The sequence below is a fragment of the Hippocampus comes genome, unplaced genomic scaffold, assembly GCF_001891065.2.
Source record: "Hippocampus comes isolate QL1 unplaced genomic scaffold, H_comes_QL1_v1.1 scaffold180, whole genome shotgun sequence".
Classification (NCBI taxonomy): Eukaryota; Metazoa; Chordata; class Actinopteri; order Syngnathiformes; family Syngnathidae; genus Hippocampus; species Hippocampus comes.
The window spans coordinates 1,448,125-1,459,678 of record NW_017805076.1 but is presented as its reverse complement, the minus strand read 5'-3'; the positions used below and the strand labels follow the sequence as shown (position 1 = coordinate 1,459,678).

Here is an 11,554-nt window from a genome sequence, read left to right as displayed (position 1 = left end):
AATGACGGCTGGATCATAAAGATATGAAGGAGTTTTTTGAATTGTCATTGCGAGAGTTTAGTACAGTACGTGTTGTGATGACGCTGCTTCTGTTTTTTTGCGAACCACGGTCTCTCGTGGCCAAAACTATTCGCGGCCTCGAAAAAAAAAAAATGTAAGCGAGAGAGAAGCCCGACCGGAACCCGATGCAATGATTGACATTTTTAGACCCGTACACCTATAGTGTACATGCATATATATATATATATATATATATATATATATAATTTTTTATTTTTTCCGGAATTTTCAGGAAAGTCCACTTTCATCTCTGTACCAATGTATATTGTTGATGTTTTTGTTATTATCATATGCAATTGAATAAGTAGACCATTTCAGAATTCAAAATTTGGGACTCTCTAAAACAGGGGTCTGGAACCTATGGCTCGCGATCCATATATGGCTCTTTGATGATTGCATCTGGCTCGCAGATAAAAAAAAAAAATATTCTCGCTTGTTTGTTAATGCATCCATCGATCGATTTTTCACTCCTCATTTCCTCATTCGGGCTGCAGTTGGCTCCAGGAGCCATTTTGATTGGATGATACTGGCCAACGTTGCCGTTGCTGTGGAAACAGGTATACGCCCCCTTTTGAATCAACCCGCTCGGCCATTGGCTCAAAGTTGATCCGAAGCCAATAAGATGGCAAAAAGAAAAAAAGATGACAAGTTTGATAGACTTCGGGTCAAATCGACCGAACGATTCGCCTTTGTGGAGAGAATGGGTTCTGCGGTGTGTCTGATTTGCAATGACAAAATACCATCGATGAAACGGTCGAATACAGAGCAGCACTTTGACACACCTCATGCTATGTTTGCATCAAAATACTGTGCGAGAGATAGCATAAAGGACGCGTGTATGCTACTGAGCAGGGTGCAAGCTAGCCAGCAGTAACTTCACGTATGGACCCGGCATGATGACTTTCATTCCAATAGTTTTGCTGGATTTTTAGCAATCGTGAGGAACGGAAAACCATTCACATTAATGGTGAGTATTATCACAAAATGATTTTAAAGAATACATTCAGAGGCTTATTATACTGACATTTTGTTGAAATCACTTTTAAAATACAGTTATTTATATATATATTCTGTCCATGTTTGAGCATAATAATCCCATGTCAGCATGAGAACACACACATCCTTATGCCTGCAAGTAAACCTTTGCATCATCCATCACCCTTGAATCATCAAGTGATTGATGATTCAATCAAGTGATTGATGATTCAAGGGTGATGGATGATGCAAAGGTCTACTTGCAGGCATAAGGATGTGTGTGTTCTCATGCTGACATGGGATAGTTGTACATTATGTTCAAACATGGACAGAATACACACTTCATAGTGGACCCTAATTTGTTGATGGTGTAATATCAGAATAGCATTTATTTATTTGTGCTTCCTTTTCAACATGACTGGCTATGGAACAACATACCTTGGGCATTACTGCTACGTAGGGGATTTCAAAGGACATAGCACTTATCAGTAGTGAGTCTCAAAAGAATCCCTAGTGGTACGTGTGCCCCCTTTAGTGGTGGACGAAAGAATCACAGAATCGAATGTTCAGACGGCGCGAGTTTGAGTGGTTCAAACTTTTTTTATTCTTCTGCTTTTTAATCCAGTGAAGTGCACTTGTTAAATATAGTTCAGTTGTATTTCACCTTTTATTACAACACACTTGCATTTGATCTTTTAGAGGTGTTTTAATTTTCCTAACATTTATATAGGCATAATTTTAATTTAACTAATGCGTAACCTATTTTAGGAATTTCACCCATTTTTTAAAATTTACTGCATTGCTAATGTTCAAGATGTGCATAATGATCGAGCGGTTTACAACCGCTTAACATTGACATTTTATGATTATCATTTGGGGATTTTTTTTTAGGTTGTACTTAGTGTAAATCGTTTGAGAATCATATCTGTACACTAATCTCTAGACTGTATATTTTACACTTGGAAAAAAGAGTTTAAACGGATCAAAGCATAAACTTGTTAGATTGCTGTAAATTGGGAATTTCTCATTATCGACTGTAAGTGATGTGATTTATTGCTTATTTACACCTGCCAAAACATCATTTAAAAAAGATGCTGTAACTCACCTTTCAGTGTAACATTAATGCCGTACAGGCCAACATGTAAGCCAACATCAGCGTGAACCATTGCACTGCTGAAAGACTTGTAGGTTGCGTTTGTGGTTATACGGGCCTCAGCCCAATTGTCAGTAAAGTTGAGTGCTGCAGGAAAAGAAAGGTGAGAAAAACAATTCAATGGGAGATTTCAAAAAAAAAAAAAGGTTTGTGGAAAAAGTGCTGCACTCACCCACGATGACAGCGCCGATAAACAAGCTCAGGATGATCCTCAACAGCCAGAACAGCCGCTGAAAGACATCCAGTGAAAATTGTTTAAAGTCTTTGCTGATTTTTAAGGCGATGGACTAATTTGAGAGGCTTGTACTCACCGACTTTCCTCGAATTCCAGGCAGAATAAGAAGTAGACAGAGTGTAATGACAAGGAAACATATGATAACGGTGAGCAAGTGGCCACTGAAGATGAAGGACGTCCTTTGAATATGGTAGAATGGATAAATGTTATCGTAAAAAGCCATATCGGCTTCGGCTCTTGTGGCTGCAGACAGAAATTAACACACGTTGCAAGGGTGGGGGGCACGCTAATAAAAATGTGAAAATATTAGATTCTTGCTGTGTCCAGACCTGAATCTTGGAAGAGGAGGAGTGAAGCAGCAAGTGTAACTCATGAGGAAACAGTCACCTCATTTATACACAAGGAACAGGAAGGTTTGACTGGGGAAAAGTGGGAAAAGGGTGTGATTCAGAACAACTGACCAAACCCATTTCAGAATTCCAGGTCACATGTTTTTGATAAAGCAGACACTTCACCACCTCTCATCTGCTCCTGCCTCTACCTCTTGCACTCACTACCTTTCAACCTCCACACAGGTAACCATGACTCTTTCACACTCTCTTTTCCAAATACATGAACACATTGCAATGATTTCCGAACACTGTGATGAGAGAAATATATATATATATATATATACACACACACACACACACATATATATGGCTCTCACTGAAATACATTTCCAAATATTTTGCTTTTATGGCTCTCTTAGTAAAAAAGGTTCCCGACCCCTGCTCTAAATGTATAATGGGACTCATACTTTTCTGATCAGCTGGGGTTAAACTGTAAGATTCTCACTGCAACGGGGGACGAGACTTTCTAAACTTATGTCATGTCCTGTTTATTGTAGTTACTTGTTACTGCAATCCTAGAGTAATGGATACTACTGGAGACAAATCCGTCGTTTGCTTTACATACTTGGCCAATAAGCATGATTCTGATTCTCTGTCCTGGGGGATTGCCTAGCTTGGGGGCGAAATGGGCTGAACACTTTGCTGCACTAGTTAGAGGTTGCCTACACCTCCTAGCATAAAATATCTGAACCCACTGCTCCCCAGTCCTCAATACTGGTTGGACCCAGAAGTGGTGTTGCATGAGTGTTTGCAGCCACACCTGCTCTGTGTGTGAATATAAGGAGTGCTGGATTTTGAGCAGGAAGGAGATGCATCATCCAAATCAGTCTACTGCTCAAATTCTTTTATTTTATTTCTCTTTCTTTGTTTGCCTTATTTTGCTTGACGTATGGTTTGTCACGCCCTTTCTGGATGAGATAGTTTAGCTTCCAATAAAGAAATAAAAGTCAAAAAAAAGACTCGCATCCATCAGTCCAAGCTTTCATTCCTGCCTCTAACTGATCAACGATGATTTTTGTTGTTGTCATCGCTTGGTTTAGTGATGAAGGAGTGAGGTTGTGGTTGGTGCCACAGTTGAAAGCTCTGTGCTGTTGGACACCTCCTCAGGAAGAAAAAGAGGCCATGCAAACTCAACAGAAAGTATTGTCAGGTAAGGCCACCCTGGTCTGTTACACTGTCACATAAATATTTTCTCCCATTTTCTTGAATTTTGACTTGCTGATCAGTTCACTATTTACCGTAGTAACAGAATTAAAATCAGAAATACTAGAAGAGACTTTAGCTGACAACTGTTATTAGGGAGAGATAGGGACTGAATCCTGCCGAGAATAGCGAAACCCATCAATAATTTATGCTCCCCTAAAGGTGAGCAAGATAATTAGTTGCCTCTATTAATAGGTTTAACCATATATAGACCAAATGCATACATTTTTAAACACTTCTCTATGCTTAATAATAGAGTACAGTACACTGTGTAAAGTATCAGGATTATTCTGGTTTTGGGTTGGTCATTCGAGTTGGTTATTTTGTTTAGGCTTGTTTTTCAAGCTCAGTTTTAATTGGAGCGACGCGATGACGTTGCTTTTATTCAACACGATATGAGAAATACATTTCCCAAACAATTGTTTGACCTTCTTTGTTCCCTGTACAGTTGTGTAGTTGTAAAACCGGAACATTTAACCCTGAAACATACAGTATATATGAATTAAACAAAGTCGGAAACAGACATTTTCGCTATAATTATACAGAATAATATCTTGATTGCATGGTCTTTAAATGAAAAAAAAAAAGTCACATCCTATCACGTTTGTTTAAACAGTCATTATGACTTGACAATAGAACATATCATCGGTGGAAAAAAACCCCAACTGTCTCTTGCCCAATCTTGTACCTCTAATTTGATATCAAGGAATAACCTCTGTGTCTAAGGAAAAACAATCTGATAGTGAAGACGTGACTTACGAGATTGTTGATCAGTTGTTATGATGCACTCACAGCTATGCTAATTGTGGGCACACAATTATAGAGTTATTAGGAGAGTTATAAAAAAATCTCCATTTTGAATTCGATGCTTCTCTGGGGTACCAAGCTAACTGGTCAGTGTTAGGCCTTGTGTGCCTTTGATTTGTGCACGTTTGTTACAAGCCTCTTGCTTCTAGCTATCTTAGGTTCGTTGGTTGGCGTGGGCTTCCAGTCGAGTCAGGAACAAGCAGCTGTGGAGAAGAAGTGTGTTCTGCTCTGCATCTCAGCACTTGATGATCTGCTTTTCTGTGAGTGATTAATCATACAGCGCTATTTTCTCTGCGACAATGCAGTAGGAAGTTGGCATATTATTTACAGAACTCCATTTTTGATGCTGAAATGCTCACTTTTATAGTAGAGGTGGAATAGTAGGAAGTTGAAAGATGTCTCATCCAACCACAACCAGATATGATGTTTAAGACTCAAGACTCACTGTCCAAATGGCTTTGGACTGTTTTGAGAGAAATGGTTGCTTTTCTCTGTCACCATATATTATTTTAATGTAGAAACACTCATCTTCTTCGCGAATGCACACTTTGGACTCTGCAATTCCCCTCACCGGGTATGCAGTGTGAGTACTATGTTTTGGCATGACTTTCGGTCAGGAACATTACGTGTTTGCTGTGCTGTGAGGGAGATCCTAACTGAACCAAAAGCAATTCATATATGTCTCCAAATATGAGAAATTTGATTTCATTTCTTGAAAACAACGCAGATGCAAAGAGAAATACACCAAAAAAAACAGACCTGGAGGCAGTTTTGAGCTAAGTAAACAGACTTTGAGTAGTGTTAACATTAGCTGCGAAGACAAATACACGGGCGCAAGGCTAATCAGCTAACACGATCCATGGCCGAATACGGACTGATTTTACAAGAGAAGATTTTGGTGAGAATGCTCCTGTAAATGTGGAAGAGGCCATGATGGAGCTTGTGCAGTTGCACGAGAAGCTAGTGCATAAGCTGAGTGACTTGGAGAGCTTTTCGAGGAGAGAAAGAGTCAGAACAAGAATCCCCGACAATTTCGACCAAACAGATTATACTGCTATCGAACAGGTACACCAAGCTCTGGGCCCACCACCTCCCTCCGAGGCCCCTCCACGCTCTATCCTTGTGAAGTTTTTGAGCTTCAAAATCAAAGAAAAGATTCTTCGTCAAGCTTGGCTACAGAAATGCTTTAATTTGAATGATAAGCACATATCTCTTGATGATTATCCTCCTCGTATGCTGAAAAAGAGACGAGAATTCGCAGCGATCCGCAAGAAAGACAACCAGATTCAGGTTCAAACCCTCTTCCTGGAAGGTAAAGTCCACGGACTGCACAAAAACCTACGACACCGCCATGGAATCGAGTGAAGACATGTCCAGAAGAGGCTTTCCTGTCACAGTCAATAAATCACCAGAGACCATCGTGGAGCAGCTGAAGCAGCTATCTTGGAGAAGAGTGACCAAGGACCCTGCAGTACAGTTAACAAGTCCTGCGTTAAAAAGAGATCCTTCAGGAGAGTGGCCGCTGGATCCTTTGGAGAATGATGTTTTCTTCATGAAGTCTCAAAATAATAATCATGACTGTCTATTCTAATAGAAATGACAGTTTAAAGACTTTAAAGACATGCTGTGGAGGAAAATAATTTTGACCGGGATCTCGTTCTTTTGGTCACAACCCACAGCTCTTGGGTGAGGGTAGAAACATAGATCGACCGGTAAAATCAAAAGCTCTCATCTTTCCACTCCTTCATGAGCACAACAGACCAACACAGAGTCTGCATCACAGCAGACTCTGCGCCAATCCGCTTGTGCATCGCACACTTTTATCCTCTCTCGTGAACAAGATGAATTCCTCCATTTGGGGCAGGATCTCATCCCCGATCTGCAGAGGGCACTCCACTGTTTTCCGACTGAAGACCATGGTCTCAGATTTGGAGGCGCTGATTTTCATCCCAACCGCTTCACACACTGCTGTAAACTGCTACACTGAGAGTTGGGAGATCATGGCTTGAAGAAGCCATCTTTACCACATCATTTGCAAAAAGCAGAGATGCAATACAATGGCCACCAGCGAAGAGGAAAAAAAAACCCTCTACGCCTCGGCTGCGCCAAGAAATTCTGTCCTTCAAGGTTATGACCGCAATCGATGACAAAGGGTAGCAAGGCGGAGTCCAACCCTCACTGGAAACAAATCTGACTTACTGCCGGCATTGCGGAGCAAACTCTGACATCGGTGGTACAGGGACTGAACAGCCCGTATCAGGAGGCTCGATGTGTCATAAACCCAAAGCACACCCCACAGTACTCCCCAAGGCACACAGTCGAACGCCTTCTCTAAATCAACAAAACACATGTAGACTGGTTGGGCGAACTTCCATGCCCCTTCAAGGATCCTGCTGAGGGTGTAGAACTGCTCCACTGTTCCACGGCTGGGACGAAAACCACATTGCTCCTCCTGAATCTGAGATTCGACCTCCCGATGGACCCTCCTCTCAATAGTTGTGTGGCTAACTCAGCCTGTCCTGAATATGTCCAATTTCAGGAAATTGAAGTGAAGTCGAGTCTAAAATGCAAAAATTGAAAATGGAAATACGTGACATTAAAACATTGGATGTACAAGAAAAAAAAAATCATACAGTAATTCCTCATTTTTCGTGGTTGATGGGGGACAGAAACCCTCTATGAAAGGTGAAAACCGCGAGGTCACGCTTCAGCCTGAGCATTAGTACTGATTTACTATTTTTCAATTGTTGAATATTGTGAAAATTATTTGCTTAATAAAGATGGTGGAGATGATCATTATCATTACTATTGTTGTTTTTATTATTATTGGCATTATTATTATTATTATTATTATTATTATTATTATTATTATTGGCATCATTATTATATATTTTTAAATCATCCACCATATATTATTTTAATGTAGAAACACTCATCTTCTTCGCGAATGCACACTTTGGACTCTGCAATTCCCCTCACCGGGTATGCAGTGTGAGTACTATGTTTTGGCATGACTTTCGGTCAGGAACATTACGTGTTTGCTGTGCTGTGAGGGAGATCCTAACTGAACCAAAAGCAATTCATATATGTCTCCAAATATGAGAAATTTGATTTCATTTCTTGAAAACAACGCAGATGCAAAGAGAAATACACCAAAAAAAACAGACCTGGAGGCAGTTTTGAGCTAAGTAAACAGACTTTGAGTAGTGTTAACATTAGCTGCGAAGACAAATACACGGGCGCAAGGCTAATCAGCTAACACGATCCATGGCCGAATACGGACTGATTTTACAAGAGAAGATTTTGGTGAGAATGCTCCTGTAAATGTGGAAGAGGCCATGATGGAGCTTGTGCAGTTGCACGAGAAGCTAGTGCATAAGCTGAGTGACTTGGAGAGCTTTTCGAGGAGAGAAAGAGTCAGAACAAGAATCCCCGACAATTTCGACCAAACAGATTATACTGCTATCGAACAGGTACACCAAGCTCTGGGCCCACCACCTCCCTCCGAGGCCCCTCCACGCTCTATCCTTGTGAAGTTTTTGAGCTTCAAAATCAAAGAAAAGATTCTTCGTCAAGCTTGGCTACAGAAATGCTTTAATTTGAATGATAAGCACATATCTCTTGATGATTATCCTCCTCGTATGCTGAAAAAGAGACGAGAATTCGCAGCGATCCGCAAGAAAGACAACCAGATTCAGGTTCAAACCCTCTTCCTGGAAGGTAAAGTCCACGGACTGCACAAAAACCTACGACACCGCCATGGAATCGAGTGAAGACATGTCCAGAAGAGGCTTTCCTGTCACAGTCAATAAATCACCAGAGACCATCGTGGAGCAGCTGAAGCAGCTATCTTGGAGAAGAGTGACCAAGGACCCTGCAGTACAGTTAACAAGTCCTGCGTTAAAAAGAGATCCTTCAGGAGAGTGGCCGCTGGATCCTTTGGAGAATGATGTTTTCTTCATGAAGTCTCAAAATAATAATCATGACTGTCTATTCTAATAGAAATGACAGTTTAAAGACTTTAAAGACATGCTGTGGAGGAAAATAATTTTGACCGGGATCTCGTTCTTTTGGTCACAACCCACAGCTCTTGGGTGAGGGTAGAAACATAGATCGACCGGTAAAATCAAAAGCTCTCATCTTTCCACTCCTTCATGAGCACAACAGACCAACACAGAGTCTGCATCACAGCAGACTCTGCGCCAATCCGCTTGTGCATCGCACACTTTTATCCTCTCTCGTGAACAAGATGAATTCCTCCATTTGGGGCAGGATCTCATCCCCGATCTGCAGAGGGCACTCCACTGTTTTCCGACTGAAGACCATGGTCTCAGATTTGGAGGCGCTGATTTTCATCCCAACCGCTTCACACACTGCTGTAAACTGCTACACTGAGAGTTGGGAGATCATGGCTTGAAGAAGCCATCTTTACCACATCATTTGCAAAAAGCAGAGATGCAATACAATGGCCACCAGCGAAGAGGAAAAAAAAACCCTCTACGCCTCGGCTGCGCCAAGAAATTCTGTCCTTCAAGGTTATGACCGCAATCGATGACAAAGGGTAGCAAGGCGGAGTCCAACCCTCACTGGAAACAAATCTGACTTACTGCCGGCATTGCGGAGCAAACTCTGACATCGGTGGTACAGGGACTGAACAGCCCGTATCAGGAGGCTCGATGTGTCATAAACCCAAAGCACACCCCACAGTACTCCCCAAGGCACACAGTCGAACGCCTTCTCTAAATCAACAAAACACATGTAGACTGGTTGGGCGAACTTCCATGCCCCTTCAAGGATCCTGCTGAGGGTGTAGAACTGCTCCACTGTTCCACGGCTGGGACGAAAACCACATTGCTCCTCCTGAATCTGAGATTCGACCTCCCGATGGACCCTCCTCTCAATAGTTGTGTGGCTAACTCAGCCTGTCCTGAATATGTCCAATTTCAGGAAATTGAAGTGAAGTCGAGTCTAAAATGCAAAAATTGAAAATGGAAATACGTGACATTAAAACATTGGATGTACAAGAAAAAAAAAATCATACAGTAATTCCTCATTTTTCGTGGTTGATGGGGGACAGAAACCCTCTATGAAAGGTGAAAACCGCGAGGTCACGCTTCAGCCTGAGCATTAGTACTGATTTACTATTTTTCAATTGTTGAATATTGTGAAAATTATTTGCTTAATAAAGATGGTGGAGATGATCATTATCATTACTATTGTTGTTTTTATTATTATTGGCATTATTATTATTATTATTATTATTATTATTATTATTATTATTGGCATCATTATTATATATTTTTAAATCATCCCAGCAATTCAGCTGTTAAACACACCATTGAAAACAATGACAAAAAGGTAAACCTAACTAATTTATATATCTACGACATTTTACTTGCTTTACCAATGACCACAAGAGAACCATGAATCAATCATACATAAAGCAGGTGCGGCCTAAATTTTCAACTGCATCTTTTTTTTAAGCCTTTCATGCACCCTGTAACCTGATACAGTACCATGATAAGCTGTCCACTGTGGTAACCGCTGTCCCTTAAAGGGTTAAATAAAATTGCTACCTCTCTTTGTCCGCGATATTGACTGTCCAACGACCGCTATAGTTTTTTTTTGACAGGAGTGGTTATCTTCTGTCTTACCTGTATATGTGGTTTTTGTGGCTGGGCAGTATGAAGTGATGGACTTTGAGTCATTTAGACCAAAATCTGTTTTAGATTTGTGAACGTTTGTGAGGCAATTCATTTTTATAGGGTCTATTTTTTCTTTCAGGGCTTCTGGACACTGCAGATATAAATTCAGCACAGGAGTCCTCTGAAACTGCAACCGAGCGATGGTTGGTTTTTTTTTTTTTTTTTGTTTCATGAGAGAAACATATACAGTGTTTATGACTTTACAAGTAGAGAATCAGGTCTGCATTCTTTTTGTGTCAACATTTTTAAGCTCATTTGTCCATCCATCCATCCATTCTCCACCGCTTATCCGGGGTCGGGTCGCGGGGGCAGCAGCTTTAGGAGGGAAGCCCAGACTTCCCTCTCCCCAGCCACTTCTTCAAGCTCTTCCTGGCGGATCCCGAGGCGTTCCCATGCCAGCTGGGAGACATAGTCTCTCCAGCGTGTCCTGGGTCGTCCTCGGGGTCTCCTGCCAGTGGGACATGCCCGAAACACCTCACCAGGGAGGCGTCCAGGAGGCATCCTAATTAGATGCCCGAGCCACCTCATCTGGCTCCTCTCGATGTGGAGGAGAAGCGGCTCTACTCTGAGCCCCTCCCGGATAACCGAGCTTCTCACCTTATCTCTAAGGGAGAGCCCGGATACCCTGTGGAGAAAACTCATTTGGGCCGCTTGTATCCGGGATCTCGTTCTTTCGGTCACGACCCATAGCTCGTGACCATAGATGATGGTTGTGACGTCGATCGACCGGTAAATTGAGAGCTTTGCCCTTTCGCTCAGCTCCTTCTTCACCACGACAGACCGATACAACGTCCGCATTACAGCAGACGCTGCACCGATCCGTCTGTCGATCTCTCGCTCCCTCCTGCCCTCATTCGTGAACAAGACCCCAAGATACTTAAACTCCTCCACTTGGGGCAAGATCTCCTCCCCGACCCGGAGAGGGCACTCCACCCTTTTCCGACTGAGGACCATGGTTTCAGATTTGGAGGTGCTGATCCTCATCCCAACCGCTTCACACTCGGCTGCGAAACGCTCCAGTGAG

At 41.9% G+C, this 11,554-nt stretch overlaps 1 protein-coding gene across 1 annotated transcript in view; it reads left to right on the top strand.

The window, feature by feature from the left end:
• fanca (FA complementation group A) overlaps nt 1-11,554 on the top strand; it is a 109,478-nt gene that overhangs the window by 24,443 nt on the left and 73,481 nt on the right. The window contains exons 7-9 of the mRNA XM_019865287.1: nt 3,856-3,965; nt 4,975-5,085; nt 10,610-10,673. Coding sequence (XP_019720846.1) covers nt 3,856-3,965; nt 4,975-5,085; nt 10,610-10,673 — 285 coding nt within the window. The remainder of the gene's footprint in view (nt 1-3,855; nt 3,966-4,974; nt 5,086-10,609; nt 10,674-11,554) is intronic.